This window comes from Genypterus blacodes, unplaced genomic scaffold, assembly GCF_046128005.1.
Source record: "Genypterus blacodes isolate CSIRO-AG114 ecotype Tasmania unplaced genomic scaffold, CSIRO-AGI_Gbla_v1 ptg000030l_1, whole genome shotgun sequence".
NCBI classification, from domain to species: Eukaryota; Metazoa; Chordata; class Actinopteri; order Ophidiiformes; family Ophidiidae; genus Genypterus; species Genypterus blacodes.
Genome location: NW_027466843.1, coordinates 6056856 through 6084386, shown reverse-complemented (window position 1 = coordinate 6084386; position 27531 = coordinate 6056856). Strand labels below are relative to the sequence as shown.

The following is a 27531-nucleotide window of genomic DNA, read 5'->3' as shown; positions in this document are numbered from 1 at the left end:
GCCCACAGCTCCTGTAAAGGGAAAAGCACTTTTCATGTAGCCACTTTAGAAACTTAAACACATTAAAAACATTCTGACTGGAGTTCACACAAAGAAAGAAAATAGAAGAAAACTTTAGGGACCAACTGGAACTTGCTTCAAATGTTTATTTTTTTGATGTTTTGCCAATATGTATAAATGAATCAGTTATATGTATTTATTTAATAAGAATTAAGAAATATCATAAATGATCATATCTCACCAAACTGTGTGTAGGGGCAAGGAAAGCACTTTTATTTGTATCTGTCACTTGGTCACTTGATGGTGGGCGTGCGTCTGTGTGGGCGTGCGTTTGTGCGTCTGTGCGTCTGTGTATACTTGTGTGCGTCACGGAGCGTAGCAGTGATTAGTTATCTCTTGCACCTGTTTGCAGGACAGTATTTTTGTTTTTGATTCTATTGGAGAGTGGGTGAGTTGGGAGTTGCTACTTTCTGTTGACCGCTAAAGAAATAAGAAATAAATAAGCAATAACATCGCCATGGAGAATCCTCTCTTTATTCTGCCATATAAAGGAAGAGGGAATGCAATGACGTCCTACAGACCTCCCAGTCTTGGCCTCTAGCGGCTAAAAAAACTTTGTATCGTCGCTTATACTGTGTGTTCCCTCTGAGTCCTTCAAGTGTTTCATCCGCAGTTTGCTCAGCATGCAGTACACACTTCTGTCCACACGAGGGTAGTAAATAGCAACAAATTGCAAATCATCTCATGTTAAAGCACAGCCAGGGGTTAGAAATGATAACTTGACTCAGATATTTCTGGAACCACAAAGGTTAATATATTATAATCGTTTTATTATGGAGGATAAAAGTCAAAGGTGGAAAATACATTTATTTTGTTAGAATCGATTTGGAAACAATCCTCTTCTGCTGTTATTATCCTGTTGTGAAATTGACATATGGTCTTTTGACGACTGTGTGGGAACATGTGAACAATTGCAGCGATTGTGTTTTGCTGCGAAAATAACTTCAACCTTCACACATGAAGTGTGGCAGACGTCATCCGCAGTGAGCCTCGGCACTCCCACAACCCCAGCACACACCAGGAGACCCTTCCATTTGCTTTTATGTCGTATTGTCATCAATGTGTCAAAAGAATGTTGAGGTGTTTTTTCACCTCGATTTATGGCAACAGTGAGAATAACTGTAATTGAAAAATGGAACCGGAGTGATTTATTTGTGTTGTCTGGTTTTACCTTGGACTAAAACCAGCAGTGAAGCGTTACAATGTAGTTCTAAGAGAAGAAAGACGGTATCACAGATAGTGATTCTCAGAGTAAATTACAGTGCACATACCCATGAAAATACACCAAGTGCATAGTTAAACTGAAATGTATTTCCCCTTGAAGGCACCAGGTTTTATTTAGAAATTGGACTGTGAGTGTGCATGCATAAAGTGTTATGCTCTACACTACTGAGTGAAAACGAAGAGAAGCTCCTCTTTACATCAAATCTCACAAATGAAATCCTGCAAATCTTTTCCTGTACTCCGGCCCCATAACTCACTGGTGACAGCAGCCATCGTGTGTGTACAGAGAGCCAGATGTCTGAGCGAGCAAAATAAATAGGCACAAGAGTTTCTCTCCCCTAAGATAACGGTGGCAGACCAGCGGAGCATATGACTATTGATCATCTCTGGTAGTTCTCTCTCTCTCTCAGCACTGGCGACTATGTGGCCACAACGGGGAATCTCATTCACAAGCTCTGCTGCATTAATCAAAGCACCGATAAATCCGAGCCATGGAGAGAAACACCCAATTAGACAAATGTACCGTGACGGAGGAGGAAGACTGAGCTGTGCTGAGTTGTTTGCATTTTCGCTGCAGAATTATCCAATTCAAATTCAATTAAAATTCGGGATTCTTCGCATTAATTTGTGATAGGGAAGAAGTTTGTCATTGCATATACCATCAAATGTTTGTTATCAGTCCTTTGCATGTGTCACATGAGATAAAACAATATAATCATCATATATACAATGCGATGCTGATTTCCTGGACACGCCTGTACACAATCTTGGCGGACTTCATGCTGAGTAATGAAACTTGTTTCATATAGCTTGTGGGAGAGAGAAAGGGCTGATTTCCCTGAGGAGACGCTTCCCTTTGGGACTGCGAACTTGATGGTGTTTACTGTATTGAATGTTCACGGCACGGCTGTCGTCTGCAGTAAAGCAAAAGCCTGTTTATGTGACAGTACGTACAGGTCTGCAGCCGAGCAGGGAAGCGGTTGACTGTCGCCAATTAACCCAAGGCACTGCAATCTTCTCTTTGAAGACACTGAGAAAATAGAACGTCATGTCACCTATCAGCAGAATATCTGATCTCTGGTGAAGTCGTGTGAGTGGGTATTAGAGAAGACAAGAGCCATTATGTTGCTTATATCCAGAGCAGCAACTGGGTAGAATGTTATAAGAACAAGAGGAAGAGGAGGGAGGAGGGAGGCAGTGGCTCAGTGGGTAGTGCTTCCGCTTGGGAGCCGGAGGGTCGCCGGTTCGAGCCCCTGCCGAGGTGCCCCTGAGCAAGGCACTGAACCCTCAATTGCTCCCCCCTCTGCGAAGGGTGGTAATGTAATGTAAGTCACTTTGGATAAAAGCGTCTGCCAAATGATCGTAATGTAATGTAATGTAATGGAAGAAGAAGAGGAGGGAAGGGAGAGGTTTTAGAGACAAACATGTCTCACCATAAGCTTTTAAACATCTTTAAAGACTGGAAAGAATGATAACAGTTTAAATGTCAAATGTTATAAGCTAGGAACACACATAAATTCAAATTCAAGTAGAGATTTCAATATATTTGGCTTTAAGAGATCCAGTTAATCCAGAAGGCCCATAAAATAAAAGTGTTACTAGATTTAGGAGATAATTGGGTATCTACCTGCAACTAAACTCATTCAGTCTTTCCAGACAAGTTTAGTCAAACTGCTTTGATAAAATCTTTACAATCAACCCTGAGCTGTGACAGAGGCCAGAGCACAGCAGACCAAGCAGACTAATGAGCTGCTGTGTCCTGGAGTCTTGTCTCATTTCTGTTATTCGTGCAGCTGAAACCCAGTAGTTGAGACATGATTTGTAAAAACAGGAGGAACTATTATCTCCATTTATTTTTGATTAAAAACAACAACATTGGCTTATCTCATAGAAACACACGCGACACACAACTTAATGTAATGATCCTGAGGTTGGTTATCTATCGAAGAGACGCAGCGATTTGTGCCTTGTGAAATGATGACAGACTCCAGAGAATATTCACTCTGAGGAAGAGAATTCTGACAACGATAATTAAAAGATGTATGGACTTATACCTCATCCAGACAAAGCCTCTGCCGCTGTTGCATGTGGGAAACAAATGTAAGTGGGAGAGGACGACGCCGCCAGATCAGTGAAAGAAGGGGAAGCCTCGTTCAAATGTTACAATCAATCAATTTAAAACATTCAAAGCTTCCTTAGCAGCTATTTAGCACATAAACAGCAGATATCTGTAACCTTCAGTGATGTCATTCAGGTTCTTTAAAGGAGTTGATTTTGCGTTTCCAGCGTAACAAGCCAGCTAGTGTCAAAGTCACGGGGAGTATTGACCAAAACAACAAACCTTTGTTAGCCTACCCAACTAGCTAACAGGCAGGTCGATAGGGGTTAACGTCATTGTAATGGACTCGTAAAACTTGTGGCGCTGGTCTAGCGTCTCTCTGAGCACGTTTCTAGCTTTCACTGTGGATGCTAACCTGCTGTTTTCAGGCTCTATTATTGTGGGTGGGCTTGCTGGGAAAGAAAGTCATATAAATGTATTTCATCTCTAAAATAAAACTGGTTTGTGAGTTGATCCACGTAGCTTAGAGTTGGCTGGAACAGCTAGCGTTACTGTTCATGTGCCAAGTCTGTCTTCTGCAGTGCGGTCGAGTTATATTTCTGCCAAGATTGCATCTGCGCACACAAAATTGACTCTTAAACTGTGTTAGAATTCTTCATTTGCAGAAACAAGGCCTCTGTTAACCTTTAATTGATTACTCTATGTTGAGTGGATACACTTCCATTAGTCCTAAAGTTTGTAGACATCCAATGTCCGCCTTAGGGGCAAACAGCATCATCAGCTGTTAATGTCTGAGGTGTGCATTAATTAGCAAATAATTGAAACCAATTTCCCTTCATTAGCAAATGTAATTGGTCTCCCTGGATACTTTTAAATTGATCCAAGCAAATAGCTTTGAGCCATGACGCAGACTGCGGCCCGTGGCAGACGCAGCCGGGCTACGAATCAAAGACAATGTTTACCACAAGCTGCTTCATTAACTGTCACAAAGCATTGGGAAAGGAAATTTGTAGACTTGCTGGTTGATGTCCACACATTCTGGTCCACTTCCAACACTGAAGCTGCTGCTGTGAGAGATGTAGAGGAGGAAAGACGCGGGCTTGACATTGAGCCTGTGGCAGCTCATTAGCAGCCAGTCTCAAAGTGTTCAGGGTGAGAGACGATGGGTTAAGGCAGAAGAGGCAGAGGTCAAGACACAGCCCAGTCAAAGCATGCACGTCATGTAAATGAAGCCATGTTTTGACCTCTGCTCATCCCTGCGAGACTTCTTAACAATGCACTTCACCAACATGTGTGATCGTATGCAAGGCGTCAAAGCTGTTCCATCACATAGTTCTGTTAGTGTGTGTCTCATTAATGCATAACTCAGTCCTTTATACTGCAGGTAATTGCTGTGATTTGGATTCAGCTATTTTCTGCAGCAATTTTTTGGTAAAAGAATGGATCACATACACTATGAAATCCAGGTTTTATGGATGACTTTACTTATTCAGTGAGCACAAAATCACCTTGACAGCTTTTAAAGAACACTGCGTCAGGTCTATAACCCTTTCAATCTTCTTTTCTTGCTTTCATACACTACTGTTTATGAAACATGCCACAATATGTTTCCTCAGTATACAGGATGTTTTGTTATGTTGACAATACACAATGCTTCTTCTGTTATTGATCCGATCAGTTGAATGCAGTTCTGCAGATTTCGAAGCAAATCTATAGAGAGAACAGGAAAAGGGCCATAAACTGTACATCACTACTTTTAAGAACTGTAAAGTCTGCTTGAAAGTCCACTGATCTCCCCAAAACTGTCCAATTATGATGGATTGAAGCCATTAAGGTCTTTAATCTCAGCCCTCAGCTCTATACATTTATGATCTGTGACGCTCAGCCTTTATCCTCTAACAAGATGGCCTGACGGGGCAGAAATATGCATGTGCACCGTACACAATGGGATTTCATTAAATGACAATGATACAGATCCTGTAAAAGGTTATATACTTACCATTCAGTGATGATCAGGGCACTACAAAAACTCTCAAATCACTTCAATCTCATCAGAAGAATGTATCCTTTGCTTTAAGACAAAAAACAATTATTATTCATTGTGTAGTATGATTAAACTGGCTAAATGAATTGAAAGTAGGACTGGGCAGTGATTCAGTTTTATAGTTTGGCACTGTTCACTACAATGGAATGGTAAAGAAATTGTGGTTGACTTGTTATTCTGCTCATTTAATATGCATTAAGGAGGAAAAGATAAAAATCGAAACGAATTGGACAATATTTTCTTTTGTTATTATTGGATCAGATGCAATACAGACATATTCCTGTTCATCAGATGGATCATCTTTGTTCCATTATATTGTTCCATTCTATAGTACGTAGCTATTCTACATTACTTCAGCACAGGTCATGGTGATGATGCACTGACCTCTGGAACGTACCAATGATTGCAGCCACAGTTGGCCACAGCGTCTATTACGATGGCTGTCATTTCATAAGAAACTCCTCCGCGTGTACTTCCCCCGACCTCTCATCTTCCTCGCCTGTCTCTTCACTCTGCTCCCCTCTCTTCTCCATCTCTCCTTTAACACTTTGAACCTGCGTCGTGTGTCCATTCCTCCCTCTCCTCCTCCTCCTCCTCCTCTCCCCTCTCTCATTCCTCTACCTCGCCTCGTTCTCACGCGGCTTCTCTCTCTCTCTGTGTTCATCCATCACCGTCGGGTTCACTTTAGGATCAAGTGCTTTCACATGTGATAGCTTTTGTAGTCAGCAAAGCTAATTGTACTTCAGGTGGTATGTGGATTCCAAAACACATGACCTCAACTTGATTGCAACTGAGCACAAGTGGTGCGAAACGGAAATGTAAGAGTCTTACTTTGATGTTGTTTAACATTGGATAAGTGTGTCCAGGCAATCAAAAGGGATGTAGTGGTTGGAAAAAAGTTTGATCTATTGAGAAATTTGTGCGCTATCATTGAAAATGTACAATCTGTTGTTCAAGTTCCAAGATCAAGTTCTTGGATTGCTGTGTTTACCGTTTTGAGAAAATGTAATCTGTCAGCTCAATGGAGAATATTATTGGTAATTTAATACATTAAGATCATCATCATCAGTGTCATTATGAGCTATAACTTATAAAAGGTTTCCGGTGCAGTCCTGAATGCTTTGTGAATTTCTTAAAGTACAGATCACTCTCTAAATAATTGAGTGACATCCCCACGTAGATCACACAGCCGAGGCCTCCAGGAATTGTCAGCCAAAGTAATTGACATGGATTTCAATACGCTCTCAAACATTGGACATTGATTACACTAAAATCCACGTTGCGGAAAATGACACGCCGGCAGTGCCAGCTGATGTGCGACGGGTTTGCTAATTGTCTGTTGGGTGAATAATATGTTATGTATTACACAACTCTATGTGTGACTACATTGACAGAAAAATAACTACTTCTCATTTGAATGTGCTCTAGTTAGCAAGTATGAACGTCTTGCAGAGCGGATAACATCTAGGGTGTCAGTCGTTTGCATCCCAATTCAGCCTAACTGCAGGTGATCCATCGCTCTTAAATGATGATTGACGCTCCTGTGAAAGCTACAAAGACGAGCTGGACACCATCTGTTTGATAAATATGGAAAATGATATTGACATATACCCAAATGTTGCGATTGATATCCATTAATCAATATAATGCAATATCTTAATTACACTGGGGGACCTTTTATGCTTTATATTTTGCTGATGAAACTGCTTATCCAACATACATTCTGTCATGATGGATGGGATGGGTGGATGTCTGCCTTTTCTATATAAATAACTTCATAAAACTGCATAACACTTCTTATTCATATTCTTCCTATTCATGCTGACATGGTCTCTTTGTTATGTTTTCATTACAGAGTGGATTACAGCCTATTTCCACTGGCCATGTACTCGCTCCTTCTAATAGTTTGGCAGGACAAAGGCTGCATAGCAATAACCCAAACTCTGAACGTACCTTACAAAAACATCGGCGTATGAAAGATATGAGTGTTGCATCGAGGCCGTTTGCATCCTTCGTGTCGTTAGATAGAGACGCCGCTCTCATGCTCACATCATGATTTACCACATGTGACATTTGAGAGTAAAGAATGGATGTTATCAAGGGAATCATGGTCCAGTTTGACTCCACAGCGTGGGTGCAGACACATCCTTGGTTTTTGACCGATGTCGCCAGCCTGGCTTTCGTGGTTTTTATACAATTGCACTAAAACCCAGGTGTAGGTGTGAGCCCTTGTTAGATATCCTTCGCAGCTTGGTGCAGATATGACTCACACTTTCTTTTGTCGTACCTTAAACGATGAATGGCCAGGTTATTCCACTACAACCGCTGCTAAGGATTTTCTTAACAGCTTCTCTGCGTGGAGCAATAATGAGCAAAAGCAATGTTTTGTGTGTATTTTTATTTTTTGCAATAGTAAAGTTTGTACCGCAATGAATGGACAAACACATTGATTCGGCTGTCATACGATGCGTTCAGGCGAAACGCTGAAGTGAGGTGATGCGCTCTAGGTCTAAAACAGGGGATGACACATCCTTAAGATTCATTGCCTGTTTATTGTTCCCTCATTTCACGGTGCTGTAATATAATGATTACAAGATAAAAAACATAAATTTTCAGGAGGACTCTGGGTGTTGCCTCACCCATAGGCTGATTAATGCACCCGATGATATCAGTAACAGGCACATGCTCAAAGGAAATGTCTCTTTTCCTCTCGCACGCTGAATGAATATGCATGTGAGCAGAGATGGAAACGTTCCCACAGCACTAAAGGCCATGAAGGCAGCTGAGGGAAGTCTTTTCCAGGGTGAATGGCTGGATGTCTGCAGGGGGATTTCACTCTGTCAGTTGTGAGTGCTGGCTGGTCTGACAGAAAAGGGGAAGTGTTGCATCTTTTCCACCAACGTGGGTAAAATATGAAACGTTTTATATTGACTTTGATGTGTTTCCAGGAGGATTTAGTTGGCTGATCCACACAATACGATGACACCATTATCTCCTATATGGTGTCTATGGAAACAAATACCATGGGGGCTGTGCTGAAACATAAAACCAATTCAGATGATATTACATATGTAAGGATAAGAGACTTTGGTTCGACGTGTTATTGTGCACATCACTTTCACACACACACACACACACACACACACACGCACACACACACACACAGACACACGCCGCCTGGAATGTTTCAATATCCCCTTTGTGGTTTCTTTGGGATCACCTGAAGATGTTCGGAGCAGATAAAGGAAAACACACAACCGCCTGAGAAGTTGGAACCAGCAGCTATAAAAGCGTCCGGTCTCTCTCACCGTGTGTGCCACTTGCGCGTCACCGAGTGCGCACTGCTCCCCCGCGTCCCCGCCGAGAGAACGCGCCTCCACCCCGCATTCAACAGGCTCGGGGTGAGTCGAGCAGCGTGTGGACACATTCGGTTAAGATCGGCGAAGATTGAGTTAAGATCACATCGTGTTTAAGTTTAGTGTTCTAACGTGCGCCGATGCGTTTGTAGCTGCGCGTTATGGTGCCTGATGCGCAAACCTCCACCTGCATTGATCCATCCTGGGCGCCGCGTCAACTCCACTCACGCGTTAACTAACATTTCTGCGAGTTTTAAAAGAGTAGAAGAAGATGGCAGCACCCCAAAACGGATCGAACATCACGGGTAACTACACCAATCAGTTCATCCAGCCGCCGTGGCGCGTCGCCCTGTGGTCCGTCGCCTACAGCTTCGTTCTGGCGGTGGCGGTGTTCGGCAACCTCATCGTGATCTGGATCATACTTGCCCACAAGCGGATGAGGACGGTGACCAACTACTTCCTGTTAAACCTGGCGTTTTCGGACGCGTCGATGGCCGCGTTCAACACTTTGATCAACTTTATCTACGCCACGCACGGGGAGTGGTACTTTGGGGAAGGTTACTGCAAATTCCACAACTTCTTCCCCGTCACGTCTGTGTTTGCGAGCATCTACTCCATGACGGCCATAGCTGTGGACAGGTGAGATGATGGATCTCTCTCTCTCTCTCTCTCTCTCTCTCTCTCTCACTCACTCACTCACTCACTCACTCACTCACTCACTCACTCACTCACTCACTCACTCACTCTCACCCTCTCTCCCCTCCCCTCTATTTCAGATTTTTCATTTCTCATCTCCCCCAGATTATCATTTGTATTTTTTACATTGAATAGTAAAGAGGAACAAAGGTCTCTCTGCAGGTAGAATCCAGTTTTAATTCCAGCCTTCCACCTTTTTCGTCCCCTGACTATCATCAAAGGAGAGAAGATGAGCAGCACATTCATTTTGAAGCAATGCAGGACACAACTACTTGTTACCTAACTGCTTTCATCTCAGGTGCTTCATGCGTGACTTTTTAGGAAATCTAATTCTGATTATTCCAGTTGCATTCGCTCCCCTTTCAACTATCAATGGCAGAAAATTGGATTACTGTGCCTAGAAATGTTGGCACCAGGGTTCCTTGTTGCCTGGAGTATGTATTTGAATACTCGGAGCGGAAATGATCTGGCAAGCCGGAGCTAATGCAATAAGTATTTTATCTCACCCCAGCGCGATTATTGCTTACTCTAGAATAATAACTGGATTATGGAATCTCCAACCGTCACATGAGTAATGAATGCACATTTATTCCACCGATGGCTGCTCAGATTATTACCCTGGAGTTTGGAGCTTCCTGATGGAACGTTTATTGTCGTACTTAATGAGGTGTGAGCCCCTACTTGTTTGTCTTTGATACTATTACAGTGGAATGATGGTGGCCCAGTGGGGTGTTCATCTCAGACTAATGGACCTCATTTTCACCTTTGTTTGTCTCGCTGCCAGTGCAGTGCTACTCACTGAATGTGGTTTTCCCCTGAGAGTCTGCATTGCAGTGATTGACTCCATGTGTACCAGAACATTAGAAAAGACCGTCATCATCACTCCCCATCGCAATCCCTCCTCCCTGACCTGCGTTATGTATCCTTATCTTTGTTATATATCCACTTTAAAGTAGTGTGGTTATGCAGTCACAGGCTTCCATTGTGATCAGTGGGGCCCTCATACATCATAATGCTTCACTGGGTTATGTCTATGTGTGTGTGTGTGTGTGTGTGTGCGCGTGCGTGCGTGCGTGCGTGCGTGTTGCTCCTAGGGAGACAAAAGCAACAGCATATACGCTCGTGGCTTTGTTAAGGTTTGGTCTGCAGCATCGGCAGCGAGCCCTGTTCCAACGGTGTCCATTCAATTCCATCTACCGTGTACCGAGGAAGAGAACACTGGCACGACCTACATGATGTGAATGTAACCTCTGGTCATTCCTCTCCCAGCCCGAGTACGGTGCCTGTCTCCGCTCTGATGTCTTCAAATGGCACCGGGCCACAGTTCGTGATCATCAGTGTATTTGTCCTTCCTGTTGCCTCTCTCTCTTCTACCTGGCATGTCTCCTTGGGCACTGTAACAAAACTAACACAGTTCGTTGAGTGAAAAGTAGCCAGCGGGGCTCTGAAGCTGTTTCTGATAACATGGAGGGTGACTTTTCCCATTTTCTGGTTCGTTGTTATAAATCAGCAGAGACATGAGAGATCCGGTGTGGAACTTGCACGCTGCAGTATTTGTAGTCTTGACCAATAAGGTTTGCTTACATAAGAAATATTTTCATACATTTAATAAATATTCTCTGCATTCACTCAACTGTAATGAATGGACTTGTTGAGGAACATGGAAGATTTGTACGACTTCCTTTATATAAGTGAGGCTCAGAATTTAACAGTCAGCCTGTGTTGAATAGTTAGATGTTTACAATGTTACCTATGGTACCTGGATACTCTCCAGGCTCATTGTATATGGACTGTATATATATGTACTTCTACCGTATGGATATTCTATAAATCACACTTCCCTCAGCTGAGATTCCTTAGAAGTGAATGTGCAGAGAGAACTCGGAGGAGACGCCACACTCACATCACTGATGATAACAAATGTTTTCTTTTGTTTAATATCAATATAATGTACAGTCATGGGAGCTGAGCATCAAATGCGTCTCTTTTCTCCGAGGAGACATCGCCTGATGAGACAACGCTTGACGAGATAGCTCTTGACATTTAGCTGAGTAAACAGTTTGGCTGAGATTTTGCCTCTATAATCCAAAGTAATCCCTTCTGGTTAAACTACCTGGCAGTGATAAAGTGAGTGTTTCCCCGTTAATACACTGAAGTGTCAAACGGCAGAGATGCGACTTCAGAACAGTACATCGCCTGAAAGTTTTCTAGTGACAGCGAAGGTGACGGATGCAAGAGCAGTGGAAACGCTCCGTTTTACGTGAGTTGAATAGTCTGTGACTGTGCCCAGTTGCTGGCAGCGCCTCTAGAAAAGAGCTCTGATGTGTGTGGCTAATTCCAAAGGATGTGAAGTGTGTAAAGTGTTTGCTGGCACTGCTTTGTGTTTATGTTCATTGTGCAGTGCTCTTCCGGATGGTGTGTGTGGTCTGTTGGATTGTGAATCACTCAGACTGCTGTGCCACATACTCGTGCTTCTAACAAGCTATTCACATGCCGTTATCCATGCGGGCCAGAGAGCCTTTCAGCATAAATGCCAAGCAATTACTGGTGAACACACATGGCGTCTTTGATCATCTCCCATAGGAGTTCCAGAGGTGACGGAGCAGGACTCATTCTTTAACATCCCAGCAAGACTGAATGACGTGCTTGGAAATAATATAGCATCTTGTGTTGATTGCACAGTTGTTGATCGACTTCTGCCATTTTCCAAGAAAAGAAGTTGCAGAATGATCATTTATTCAACACTGAATCATCTTTGTCAGTTGTACCGTGCTACACTTTACAATATTAATGGATAGCGAATCTTATTGGAAGGTAATAAGATGTACATGAGTGTTCCTTCCATTTGATGTGGGTAAATATAGAAGACTTTTCAGTCCCTGTCATTTCTTTCTTCAATGATCTCGATAATGTTCCCTTTCTCTTTGTTTGTCATTGGAGCATCCGTTGATGGAATATAAGGACCGAAGAGGTGGTGCTGCTCCAACCAGCTCTGAGAGTACAGTGATGTCTGAGTACAGTAAACAGTGGGGTGTTATGTGTTCATTTTATCTCATTGACTTTTTGATGTTGCAGGCCTGAAAGCAAAACATTGCAGTGAGAACTTCTCCTACATGGGTACTCGAACAACGTGACAAGAGGGAGAAAGCAACCGTGGCCGTGTCGTTCATTTGTGTCCTTCCCCATAATCACAGAGGATGTCCTATTTAACTTGTTGACCTTTGCCCCGCAGGTACATGGCCATCATCCATCCTCTGAGGCCTCGTCTGTCAGCAAAGGCCACCATGGGGGTCATTGTGTGTATCTGGAGTCTGGCTGTGATTCTGGCCTTCCCTCTCTGCTTCTTCTCCACCACCCGCACTCTCCCTCGCAGGACCCTCTGCTACGTGGCCTGGCCGCGCATGGCTAAGGACCCCTTCATGTGAGAAAGATTTTCTGCCGCTCTAACTTGCTTTCATAGCGGGGGTTATTAGTTTAGTGAGGCATTTCCTTAAAGTGACTTTCGGCTCAAAATGTGTTTTTAAGTATCAAAACAGAACTTTTCAAGCAGTTTCATAGTCTGATGTTCTTCTCTTTTGTACATCCTCTTACTAAGTGTGTTCCTAAATAGTTTGACCAATACGTTTTTAAATACCAGCAACATCACCCTCCAAACGTTCCTCCGAAATAATGGTGATTTAAGTCTGTTTGAGTACATTTTCGACCAGCTGGAGCCTTGTGAGGCGTTGATAAAGGCCGGTGATGGCAGCCTCATAGCTGTGCAGGTGTGACGTGATTCAAGAGGGGATGATTTGTAACCAAAGCTCCTCTCCAATGCCAATAGTGAAACCGCAAGCAACAAAGAGATTCATGTGTTATCCTTTACACACACATCAGGAGTCCACTTACCCTAATCAATGTTGACTGCAGAGTAAATCATCTATAAAGGCGTCATAAATACACTTTTCAATTGATATGCATTGACCTTTCCCCCCGCTTTGGTTGTAGGTATTCTATCATCGTGACAGTTCTGGTGTACGTGCTGCCCTTAGTTGTGATGGCCATCACCTACACCGTCGTGGGGATGACGCTGTGGGGGGGGGAGATCCCAGGGGACTCATCCGATAACTATCACGGACAGCTCCGAGCCAAAAGGAAGGTAAGCACGCTTTATCTGAAACGCCACAGCACTCGGTTAACACACGGCCAGAGTCATTAAGTTAAGAACATGATGGGGTTGCCTCTTTTGCCAATAAACAGCCTGGGGGCACATGCATAAATATTTAGCCTCAGTTTCATTATGTAACAAACCATAAGCTGTAAATGATGAAAGAATGCAACAGGACAACAAACAAAACACAGAGGAAAACACAGATTTTAGAGTTTTCCATTAAAGAACTGACCGTTGGTGATATAGGTTTTAAATTTGATCCCGTCTGTCTGAATTACCTTTACTGTCTATTCCCATGGTGGAGAGTTCACATCTCTGCTGCTTGTAATCCATTTCTCCCTGACCTAGGTTTTTATGCCATGCCGATTTAATGATATTCTACTTATGAATGTATCCTGCTGACAGACACAATGGTGAAAGCATAACATCCCCAGTAAAGGTAAAAATGAGAGTTTAGAGTCACAAGGCAATTCTCTTTTACAGCTTTAACAATACAGCAGCTGTGGTAGTGTAACATCAGCACCTCCAGGTTAGAGAGTACATGAACAATTGAAAGCTATGGGAAATGACTAATTAGATTGGGTTCATTTAGGCACATTTACGTAGTGCAATTATGACTCTCACCTACATTTCATTTAGATTTTAGGTATATTTCCATAATGCCATGTACTTCCATTCTAAGGTGGCACTTAAATGTTTTGGTTCGGCCAGAAGTGTAAAAGATATTAAAGAAAATGTAATGAGGATGACTCGTCTACATAAATCTGCATAAAGAATTTCAAGTCCCATTTCCTGTTACATTCAAAGATGATTGTATGATAATTATGGAATATTTCAGTCAATAAAGAATGGACAGACCGCCGCATTCATGCAGGGAGCATAAAAAAGAAGGATGACCCAAATATTATAGACATTTCTCTTCGCCTTAAGCAGGAGCACTGGGCCCTTTGATCATATAGAAATATATTAAGAATCTGATTAATCAACCCCCATGTCTCTGGGGATATTGGAAAGAAAAATAATGTGGACCAAGCTAAACTGTTAATAAAGTAATGCAGCTTTGTAGTTGTCATGTCTCTATTTCAGGAGTAAAACACCACTGGGAGCTACAGCCCTCTGAAGGATTAATGTCATTTCACGTGCTGCAAATCTGGATTAGGTAGACGCATTGCACTGCAAACAATTCAGGGGGGAAAGCCCTGATTCCACTGAAAAAAAAAACCTTTTTAGTTGTCAGTTGTCCTCAGCCAAACTCTTGTGCATGCATTTGTATTGAAACCGGGGCATTAGGAGATTGTCCACAGTTTGTTAAACATATCTGACGCCAACACCTCGATGACACAGGAGTGAGAGGCTCAGTTGGAATTTAGAGTTCCCACAGAGAATAAAATGAATAAACCATGAAAAATCTGGTTGTAAAAATCAAAACACCTCTTCTGCTCGGGAACTGCTGGTCCGTAAAGGCAAAGTAAATCTATTTTAGGGGATTTCATCAATTACATTAAAAAAATATTGTTATATATTAATTTTATACAATACCTATTTTACTTTATAGAAAAGTAGATATAGATAGAAGATACAATGATTATGCATTTCCATTATAGTCTGAGCATGTGTACACAATACAAACTTAAGATAATATTTGCCACACTGCTTCATGTCCGATTGAACGTAGAGACCATTTGCCAGTGGCTGTTCAGTATTGACTTCATGCATTTCATTGGTCATTATTGTGAAATATTGACTTCATGCGTTTCACTGGTCATTATTTTGAGCCTGAGGCCTTGAATGTTTTCCTGTGGATCTTCCACAGTAGCTGTGCAGATCAATAAGTTAAATGGAACATATGTGTGTACATGCGTTTAGGTCTTTTTGCCCTTGTCTGTATGAGGTTACATTTTACCTACTTTTTTTTTGCTTGGGCTGTAACTCATGCACATTTAGAAGGCTTTGAAAGCAGGAAGCAGTCTGAAGGGGTAAAAATAGAGAGCAGCACTTGACAACACTGACAAACATCATAAAAGTAGCTGCCATCAGTGCTCATTTTCTGTATTTCTGAAAACACTTATATTCAGCCCAGTGAACTTACATATACATATTTGTTCTAAGACGAGTGCTATTATGAACTAGAGGAGAGAAGGCATACCTCCACCAGGGCCCAAAACTCCTCTGCTAATATACATATATACAAGCTCTTACTATCCTCACCTTAAAAACAAATGTTTAAATGTAAATTCATCGCACAGTGGTTTGTGGACATAATCTTCTGCTGGATCTGCGTTATACCTGAAACTGTTTGAAATACGTCAAAACTGGTTTATTTTCAAACATGCGTGTGTGTATTGCGTCTTGTTGTTGTCCGAAAATATCTGCAAGATGTCAGGAAGCAATGAAAATCCATTCTCGTTTCCTTTACACAAATAGAGATTCAGCCATCTATTGTTTGAAGTTAAAACCAGCCAACGTGTGCTCTCTGAGCTCGTGCCTGGAGCTGTCTCTTCAAAATGACATACTGTAATAAAGAAGCAATCAGCTGTCACATGTCTGCTGCTCTTCATGTCAATCAGTTCATCTTGTTGTATGTCCTCCACTCTGACACCACCGGCGTTAAGCCATAGTGTGTGTGTGCATCTTGTTTGCTCCTGTTGATGTCAAGTGATAATGAGATTTCCTAATCCTGAATATATGTCCAACCTCACGGTGAAGCTTTTCTGTGCTCAACCAGGTCCCTATGGACCATAAGGAAACATAAGGTCTATTCATGCAGCAATAATTCAATTCCCAATCTTGAATTTGACTTGGTTTTTGTAAATAAGAATGTTGTTATCAGTATAATGTGTGTGTCTAAAGACAAAAACAACATTACACAGTTAGTCGGTGCATTAAAGCTACAGTATATAATTTTTTCATAGAACTTGCAGAAATCCTCCTCACATACTGAGTTAGAATCCATCAATTGAGAGAACTGTGGACAGATCACCTCGAGCACCTCCTACTGATCGGATCTGATTTAAGAAACCTCTCATCCCTCAAAATACCTCTATTTACCACTAATGGAATCACTTCATCAGTCGTTAATATTGAACACCTCTCCTTTGCCTGGCAGCTGTGTGTGTGCGCCCCTCCCACACACTACTCCCCCTATCCTCTACTGACGTGTAACTGACAGATCTCAAGCAGCTAATGACAGTGGTTCCCAAGCTTTTTCTGCAGGGCCCCCCTCCTGTAGATAAGAATATGCTTAGAAGAATATATAGTTTCAAAATTAAGTTATTCTGTGCAAAAATTACACTTTTTATCAACACATCTTTTCAGTGACTGACCCAGTTGTGAGTGAGGGACTTCAGTGAATCCCTCACAACTGGGTTTGTAACGCTAAACTAGCGGCTAGCCAAGCTAACAATACGTCAAACCAGCTGATCAGCGCAAACTGTGGAGCGGCGCATGGAGGAATAATAATGTTACCTGGATGCTCACTCTCCTGCTGCGATATGAAGAAGTATCACCTCATTCATTTGCCTGAGGCGATACTTATTCATATACATATTCACTCCTCTTGCCATCACGTGCCCCCCCCCCCCCCCCCCTGCAATAGCTCTGCGCCCCCCACTTTGGGAACCACTGAGCTAATCAAAGTGAGCAGCCAGAGCACCATTCTGTTTAATTATTGTTGGTGGGATATGACCTGTGTACCACCATCATTGTCTAGGCTCCAAACGTGGCTCAGGGCCAGCATGTCTAAAGAACAACTCACAGGACTGAGAGGTAATGCATGTGGAAAATCAAACTGGCCAAGGAGAGAGTTTCTCAGGCGGTGGGACCCGTCAGGCCACAGGAGGCTCCAGCTCTCCCTTCTTGTCAAGGTAACCCATGTTTTCAACATTAGTACACCAAAATGTCCCTTTTGTAAGTGATAATCATAACTTAAGTGTGTCTCACTTGTCTGTCTCATTTTAGGTAATTTCAGTGAACCATGAAATGAAGAAGTGGAGGTACGTGTGTACACACACACATACAGAATATACAGAGGCGTTTATTATTTGTTTTATTGTTTCTTGTTTGTACTGTACAGATTTATTGTATACATTTGAAAAAGATATTAAAACATTTGTTCACAAAAGCGTTCATGGGTTGTGTCTGGTTTGATTTTCTTGTACCTTCTGCTTGTTTTCTTTGTTCTTCAATGGCTTTACATAGTTTTTAAATCATCAAGAAGTTTTGTATAACCTTCAATTTCTAAGTTTATTTGCTTTTTTCTAAACCCTGTTTACGGTCCTGCGGTGGAGAAAGTTTCTTGTATTGTTGTACTGAAAACGGTGGTTCTGTGGCTGTTCTGATTCTGGCTGCAAAGTAACTAATTGCTGTGTTGTAATTTACTGGATTAATCAAAGAACTCTCGGCACTGGTACAAGCCTCTACTCGGCTATCATCTGTTACAATCTAACTCAATATTCATTTTATGCATTAAAAAGTTAATTTGCATTTGATTTTCATTACATCACTCCCATGAGCAAATTAGCGTCAAACTGATATGGTGTCCTTATTTACATAGATTTGTTTTCCCCCGCTCATATTAGTTAAGGTTTCATGTGTAAAATCTGCCATTATAGACATTTGAGGAACGTGAGCAAACATGAGCAGTGCGAGGCTCTAATGCAAGGCTCTAATCAATGCCCCTCTAGTTTAATATGTAGTCCATTTGTTGATGTGTAGTAGTTCAACTAATTTCCTGCTCTGTTCTTCTCAGATGTGATAGGCTTATAGAGTATCGTGCAATAACCAACTGTTTTCTGACCATAAACTTCAAAGAAGAATTGGTGTTATCCAGTGTGAATGTTGCCATTTATTTCTAACAATGGCATTCTATTTACTGCGTCTACTTTGTGGACTCAGGATAGAATTGGTTCTTGTGGCTCAGAATGGAGTGACCCTATATGAGACGTGAGGGTACAATCTCTTCTCTCTGCTCTCTCAGACGTGATGGAGAGTCACACAAAAGAGCAGCTGCACAGCTCAGCCAGAAGATTTCAACTCATTTAGCTTTTTTATTATCATCTGGGGATATTTTACCATAGACAAGTATGATTCACGGCGCCTGCTGACCTCCTAAATGATACATTATGAGAAAGATTCTGTGGTCATATCAATTACTGATCTGGCTGCTCATTTATGGAAGTCCTCTTGGCCTTGGCTGAAATGATTCAGAAATTCCCTGATTGGTTCATTTTAGTTCAGAAAGAACATTCAAAATGTGACGAGCAGCATCTTAATGAGCTACACTAAGTTGTAAGTGCTAAAAAGTAATTTGTGTTAAAATTGTAAAGAAAAATACCAAACTGTGTAAATAATTGACATAATATCTGTACTGGCCTACGGGTAATTAGAAGCACTGCAATTCAGTTAGGGGCAGATGCCGTGTCGTCATTTGTAATAGAAATATTATAATGATCATTCCTTAAGCTTTAACCAAGTAGAGGTGGATTTACTTGCCACAATCAGGCATTAAAACTCTTAAGAACTGTTCACAGGATGACATCACACAAAAGAGTAATCAGGTTTACATGAATATTGGTTTGAATCTGTGTGAATTCATTTGAGATGGAATGCACTTACCTATTGATCTTCATACTGTGGATGAGCATCAGAGTAGATTTTATCAAAACTTTTTGTCACTTTGAACCCACAGCCCGGTGGTTTTTTGGAGATCTCTTGACATTATGCTACCATTATGTCTGAGGGAGGCGGGGAGTTTTCATTGGACTTTGCCCAATAAATGCTGGTATAGAAAAGTAAAGGATATCTTAAGGCTGTCATCACATTTCCTCCATCAACAAATTCTGTAAGCAGGTGACAGAATTCTATCAAAACCACATACAATATTCAGTTTTCAGGATTAAAACAGTTTTATGCTCTTCAGGCGTTCGGTTATGCCCGGCCTGGATCCGCAGCAGGGGCCCCAATAATCCTTTTTCACAGAGCTATTATGGACAGCACTACTGGCATGATTACTCCTCATATAAAAGACCGTTTTTCCCTTTGGTTTTGTCCCAGGGGCCTTTAGTCTTTATATTGTATAGCAATTATGACACATCAAAGTAGCAGAACGAGATTAGAAGACCTCCTTTGAGGTCCATCTCTATGTAAATGTCCTGTTCTTGTTTTGTTCTTCTCTTTTCTTCTTTTTCTCTCTGTCGGAGCACAGCTGTGTAGCATTCCCATGTTCGGCCTTAATAGGAAACCTTTCTTATTCAGGATAAGTGGTTCGGTATAGAGTACACAGACACACACACACAGACACACACAAACACACACACACACACACACACACACACACACACACACACACGTTCTGACAAACAAGTACTCGCAAGCCAAACTTGTGTCCTTAGATTGACTCACAGTATTTGCTTTGTTGATCTGTTTGATGTCAGGATTATGCATCTCTGTCATTCTGGCATTTGTACTTTGTAGTGGTCAATATAAAGGGGGCTTCAAGAAAAAACTGCATCCCTCCTAAGCAGTTATTAAGTCATAACCAGTAATTATTTGAAGCAGCAGTGGAATGAAACTCCCAGTTGCATTGATTTCTTAATCAATGTTTGAAACCGGTGCATCTGTGGATTTATGCAGTGATGTGTGTAATTCGTAATTCGTAATTCGTTGTGTCCTCCATACAATCTACACTAAATGACCTCTGCTGCCATTAAAATAAAAAAATCTAATTTGGGGCGTCCAATACTGTGCTTGGACTTTAAAAGGAATCTCTTACGAAAGCTAATCTGGTTTTGAAAGTTTCCATTCATTGTTTGAAATTTGGACACGTACGTCCACGCCCACTGTCCTGTCTGCAGCAAAGTCTTTCTTCTTGTCCTTGTTCTCGGGAGTATCAAGCTCCCATCAGGCCCCAGACACATGCAATATTATGTGGGTGCCTGTTTGCAGGACTCTCCCGTCTGCCTCTCAGTTTGATCACAGTACGGGGCACCACCAGCTACTCCGTCTATCAAAGAAGCAGAAATAACAAATGTTTAGTTGTAGACGTGCAGCTGTGTCACAAATGTGGTTTTAAGATGTGTATTTTAGCCGCACAGCCAGAAAAACCCAGACTAATAAATTTCACAGGTGGATTTTCCATTTTTCAGAATTTCACAGATCTAATTAATCCATTCTTTACTTTATTAAACCAGCAATATTGAGTGTGTTGCTTGTGTCTAGTAATAAGTCTTAGTCATAGTCGAGGCAGATTTGCAGAGAATTGGAAAGAGGAGAAGCATAGAAGGCTTTTAATTTGCTCAGATTAGATACTTTAATCTAGACTCGACCAATTTCGTTAGATTGGTATCGGCCCGATAAATCAGGCCTTCGTGTGGTTTTAGAAAAAGAGGAAAGTGAGTGAGTACATCTCAGGTCACCAGGCAGGCTCTTGGGGCACTTTTTAAAGTGACTCTTGGTATTTTAAAAAGGCCAGCAGCAGATGACTTGAGTGATCTGGACAGCTCACAACTGACGACCTTGCCAGACTGTTGAAAGCTTGATACCAACCGGGAAAAGGATGTTGTAATAAAGTCAGTATAAGTACGGGTAACCTTGTGGAACATCATAGCTCAGTATATTCTAAATTCATGGAAAATCCTTGTATACTCGTGCAGGGATTTGTTGGGTTTATAATACTTTCTGTGTCTCGGTGGCTTGTTGCCAGATGTGCTCACAGCCTTGAGGAGAACCCTGTGGCCCCACTCGTGTTTATACAAAACCCCTGTACGATCTCTCCTAAGCCTGTTGCTATTCCTCACACGACATATTTCAAACGTCAGATGTGCTGCTGCTGCTGTGTCAGGATGGAATCCAGTTCATCCATCTGTTAGTCTGTCCGCCCCTAACTTGCACAACCTGCGGGCCAACACTGAGTGGGTTTTGATGAGGCAGGCTCCGGAGATGATGTATGTCACTTTTGCTGCGCTGGCCTTTTCAAAATGACACAGACCGAACAGAGTATGCAGTGCGATTGTTTAACCGTTGAACTGCTGATACTCCATGCATCATATCTTGGATGCCATAAAGAATATTCTCCAAAATCGGTAGAAATGATGCTCCGCTCTCACATGTTAAAAGAAAACACTAATTGCTCGCGGGAACACGTTGTCCCTCATCTTAAGTGAAGGTACGACATGTTTATTTTCTATCATTTAAAGTGCTAGAAGACTGTGAGAAGATCATCTAGCGCAGTATGTCATCGTGTTAAAGCAGATTAATACATGAAATCTTTCAGACACTCTCATGTACTCTGTGTTTATTCTGTATATGCAGGTTACACAGATTGTACTGAGCTCTGTGACAGTCCAAATATGGGCTGTTTAAACAACCAAAGACCTTAGAGTACTGCTTTCTCTCCTTGGAGTCATCAGTGATTGCCCTGCAGCACAGGTATTGTTCTTCTGTTTAATTTAGTAGCTTTTCTTGGCAGTTAACTTCTTCTGAATACTTAAACCCACAGACACCGTTTGAACATTAAATTGTTCAGAATATTCAGGAGATGATGGCTACGACTTTTGGTGTTAATATCTTTCATATTTTCAGAAGTATTCAGCATCTTTTAGCTGTAAAATCTCCATTAACACCTATTCAAATTTCCCTCAGGCACTTCTAACTTCATTCTTTCATGCAGAGAAACCATTCAAGCATTTTCCAGGCCTTCAGACTTCAGGCTGTCAGCCACCCATTCAGCATCTTCAAATACTCTGTGGTCTTTCAGATGTCGTTTAATATTTCAAAGATTTCTGCAAATTCGCAAAAATGTGTTCAACTTAACAACTTCTGCAAGAAACTTCACAAACAATACATATATAGAAACTTAGGACATGTGTTGAACTGTATCATGTGTAGTTTTTGCTCTTTCTGCCTTCGTCTCTGCTTAATTGGCTGCACTTGTTGTTTATAAACAACCGACAGCTTCAAAGGAGTTGAGCTTTAGATGTCACTCAAACTACTTGCAACTTTGTAACTGCTTGTAACAAACCATTCTGACATTTCTGACCAATCTGACCTTTACACTTCAATCTGTCAGGCACTTCCTCGCATTAGTCAACAAATTCAGCATTTTAAATCACAGCACATTTTAGTTAATCGAGTTAATAATATCCTTAAAGCTTAAATTCAAGTTATAATCTCAAAAGGACGGCAGTGCCTCCAGCTTTGTGATAAATGTGTTTGTTGGTGGCAAAAAAATCAATTTATAAGCCTCAACCCCCAAACTGGAAGTGTGTAGGCATAACTGCTAATGTTTAGGCTCAGACCCTGTGATGGTTGCGATGGAAACAGGTTAAGGTTATGATTTGAGCGGGATAGTTACATATATGTTAAGGGTTAGAATCTGTGTTGGGCTGTTTGCTCTGCCCAGAACTACAGAATTACAGAATCTACAGTATAATAATGCGTTTCCAATGGGAGGTGATACATAGATGGTTAGTCGTCAACGAGCAGAGAGAGACAAAGCCTTCTTATATGATCATCTGACAAAGATCGACATTACATTACATTACATTACATTACGAGCATTTGGCAGACGCTTTTATCCAAAGCGACTTACATTAATTACATTTACCTTCGCAGAGGGGGGAGCAATTGAGGGCTCGGTGCCTTGCTCAGGGGCACCTCGGCAGGGACTCGTACCGGGGACCCTCCAGTTCCCAGGCAGAAGCTCTACCCACTGAGCTACTGCCCCCCCCCTTACATTGTTTAATAACCACCAAGTACAGTTTACAACATCGCTTGTGTTGTACCATAAACTTCCTCGAGTCTTGAGCTCACAACAAGAGGTGCCAGGACCTGTGTTTAGATTTCAGGAGGGAGTCTGTAGGGTCTGTTTTGTCTCTGCTGAGGGTCGCATGCCTGTTTCAGAGGAGCCACGCAGTATTGTTGGATCTGCTCTCGCTTACCACCCTTGTACTATACACAGCAGTTGATTAACTTTACCTCACCTTAATTAAACAAACAGAAACACTTAGTGACAGTTATGTAATGAAAAATATACACGTAATTTTTTTCTTCTTCTTTCCACTATTAATCACATTTGGTGCCATTTGAAACAACAACAATCACACAACATCTGTATCACACTCTGCGTGTGTGTGTAGATTAATGAACTCCACCATGTAAATCCAGATCGAAAAGATGCCAAAACAAATTCATCATTTCACGTCTAAACTAAACAAATCTGTAGTCGGCTCCATTTGTTGTTGATTCATCCGAAAAATATTTAGTGTAGCTCACTCGTCTCCACAATACACCACAAACAGCCATGAGATGAAGAAGATGAAGAAGCGTCAAAATCCAGCACAATCTTGACTCTTATGCTGTTATTTATACATCATACATTTTCGTTTTAACTTAGATTAATTGGGTTCTTACAACATTCCTCAAGCCAACAATCAACAAAGTGATTTCTGATTTCATTACAGCTGCTTGTTGTTTTGCTGGAGAGACAGCCGTCATTCCCTTTTTCTCTTGCAGGTGGTGAAGATGATGATCATCGTTGTGGTGACTTTTGCCCTCTGCTGGCTGCCCTATCACGTCTACTTCATTTTGACGGGCCTCAACAAGCGTCTGAGCAAGTGGAAGTACATCCAGCAGGTTTACCTGTCCGTGCTGTGGCTGGCCATGAGCTCCACTATGTACAACCCTATCATCTACTGCTGCCTCAACAGCAGGTGGGTCACATAATACATAATACATGAGAACCAAACTTATCTCTCAACATTATTGCTTCCCTGGTGCCACGCTGTGATTGAACGAGATAATACTTGACCTGATTTGAGCAGTGAATGGAATAAGAAGATGAGAGTGGGTTCATTAATTTTGCACAGGAACAATCTGATATGGACTTTTATAATTATGTCATAATGGCATGAAATAGCTGTGAGTATGCATTACTTTACTGTGCTTCACTCTATTTAGTCAAATCGAAATAAAAAATAATGAAAATACAATTTCATGAGATAAAAAAGGGGGAAAATGGAAAATTTATTTCCTGTGATTATTCTGTTTCACTCTGAAAACAGTTGAAATGGTTTCAATTTAGACCTACAAAGTACATGAACCTGGATAATGAAATGCTTTTTCATAATTTATGGGTAATTAGTAGCATACATATTAATGCACATTTCTGATTAAACTCCATCAGAGACGACTTGTGTGTGGGAACAGCACTGGGCTGTAAAGCTACGGGCAGATTAAGAGAGGATTTTGGAAATAGAAAAGGAAAATGGGGAGATATTAAATAAAGAAGCTCTCCTATTTCCCTTCCTCTCACCATTCCCTCTGAGTAATGATCCATTTAATTCTGTTGTGGGGTGAGGGGGGGCTGCATTACGCCCTCGCAGTGAACCTTAAATCTGACAGGTGAGAAGGAGCAGGCAGCTGGTTGAGCCACATGTCACAGAGTTAGTGCTTATCTGTCTACACCCTCCCCAGGGCAGCGGTGGCATTACAGTGACAACAATAAAGTGGTTTGGGGCACTCTAAATATGGAGAAATATGGTGGAAAAAAACTTCATTTGTGGTGAGGAAATGAAACGCCTCCAGATTTTGCCTCCAGCCTCTCACTGATTTACTGTATGTCAAATCTCTAATATGGTGCTTCAGGTCTTTATTGGTTTGGTAATGGAGAATCAATCAAGACCATCTCTCAGCTGCTTTACACAGTATTGCCCCACGAGTACCTTAAGCTGGTTGTTACAGTGATTTAGAGTATAGTTCAGAAAATGATCTCAAGCAATTCTCTCAAGTACTGCAGATTTAGTGTTAACTTGATAATTGCTTGGCAGGCTATTTAGCAATGCTTTATTATCACTTTAAAAAGACTCGGGAACACCTGAATGCATCATTCCTCCATGGCCTTTCACCCTCCACCTCCTCAATTCTTATTTAAGTGAATGGCAGCATATGGTTTTTCTGTTGTCAAGGAAAATGGTTAAGAAATCAGTAGAGATTTAATCGAAAGTCAGAAGGACAGCAAATAAAAAAAAAGCAATTTCAGGGAGATTCACCTGTACTTACTCTCGTCTTGTTTTATTCTTTTTGTATTCTACATTGTATTTGCCAACTCTTCCCACCTGCTTCTTGATGTGGCCCCAGGTTTCGAGCTGGCTTCAAGCGAGCTTTCCGTTGGTGTCCATTCGTCAAGGTTTCCAGCTATGACGAGTTGGAACTGCGCTCCACACGACTGCACCCGACACGCCAGAGCAGCATGTACACGTTGTCGCGGATGGATACCACGGTGGTGGTTTACGACCCTGCTGAGGGCGATGGTGGGACTGGCGCTGGTGTTTCTGGCAGAAAGCATTCTCTGTCTTCTCGGAAGAGGAGCTACATGACGTCTCGCCACACAGACATCTGCGGGCATAACGGTGGCAATGTGAAAACACAAAATGGAATTGCCCCAAATGCTAAACCTGAGGAATTCTCCTAAAACTTACAGATGTGCAAACTATACAGACATGCATTTGTAAAGAATTTATTACATGCACTGCACGCAGAACTAAATGTGTTTGCTTAAGGCCAAAACAGCTATTTTAACAGTACAAATGATCACATGTCTCTACTGATTTCACATATTATGCTGTTGTAAAATGCAGAGTTTTTTGGTGTAAAATATAATCCGGAGATTTCCTCCTTATTCAGTCTGTGTTGAAGTAATGAAGTATTATTTCCTGAACAGCCAATCATTCAGGTCTGGCTACATTGGATATCCATTATTGTAATGTATGTAATTATGTAAGTATGTAAGTAAGTATGTTGTGGTCTGTTACTTTCATCTATGAGTACTTAGGGATATGGAGGACACAATCAATTCACCCCAAGGCCATGAATGAGGTTTGCCAATGGAATAGCTTTTGACTGAGCTCTGTTTCGCTCTGAAGGCAGCTCTGAATGTACTGAGATTGAGTTTGGCTTTTGGTTTTGTAACTATTACAGAGGAACATGTTTCCTGTATGGATCAGAGGCTGTATGTTGTATACATTAGCAGTATGTCAATAGCTGGTTGCTGGCTGCTGGAGAATGTTCAGATCCAAAGCGACCTAACCAGCAGCTTGCAGCTCTTAAGAAAAGGATTGAGTGTGACCACAAGGATCCAGTAGTGGAATCTGCTCATTAAGATACTGTCAGCCTTGGTGTAAATACTTTATTGCATTTCAAATGCCTTCCCAGAATGCTTTCCTCTGTGTTACCAGACAGCAGAAAGATTCTGGCATTTTGCAGCTATTGATGCTTCACAGTAAGCTATTACCCATAAGGCAACATCCTACAGGGTGCTGTGTGCTTCTTCCGACACACCAGTGGGAGATCCCAGTCGGGAGGTAAATGTGTTTATATCTGTTCTGAATGCCCAGACAGTCACATAGAACGGAGGGGGTGTAATGTGTGTGTGTGTGTGTGTGTGTGTGTGTGTGTGTGTGTCTATGTCTTTGCAATCTTGCGGCACAAACTTTCACTTTTGGAAAGGGGCAGGGTTGGTAAGAGTGTTTTTGTACTCTCAGTAATTTAAACAGGTATAACAGCACACAGCTTTGTGGCCCTTCTTAATTTTCACACCTCATCTCAAGCAGCCAACAAGAGAATGAGGTGGAGTTGCAGAGTCTCATATAGGTTGGGTAGGCAGGCGTTCCCCACCTCTTTCCACCTACTATGACTCATACTGCAGCTATAATTGAACTTGTGAGCGATGTAGGTGTTGAATTCCCACCAGGCGACGTTGTGGTTGTTGCTTAGCCCAATTGGAACAGTGGAGCCGTAGTGTGGAAAGGAAGTGTCTATCTATAAAGGGAGGTTTGTGCAGGAAGAGTGTTCATTGGCGATGAAGTTGAAAGCAGTAGTAGTAAGTAAGGAAAATAATAATGAAGTAATATGTGTTATGAGTGTATGTGTTACTGCTGGGAAGTGTGAT

General features: G+C 41.7%; 1 protein-coding gene across 1 annotated transcript; it reads left to right on the top strand.

Moving 5' to 3' along the window:
* Positions 1-9014: 9014 nt before the first annotated feature.
* Positions 9015-26135, top strand: tacr3a (tachykinin receptor 3a). Its single transcript, XM_076145635.1, has 5 exons — positions 9015-9382; positions 12672-12860; positions 13427-13577; positions 24099-24295; positions 25722-26135. The coding sequence occupies exons 1-5, from the start codon at positions 9015-9017 to the stop codon at positions 26053-26055; spliced, it is 1239 nt and encodes a 412-aa protein (XP_076001750.1). The 3' UTR covers positions 26056-26135.
* The last annotated feature ends 1396 nt before the right edge of the window (positions 26136-27531 follow it).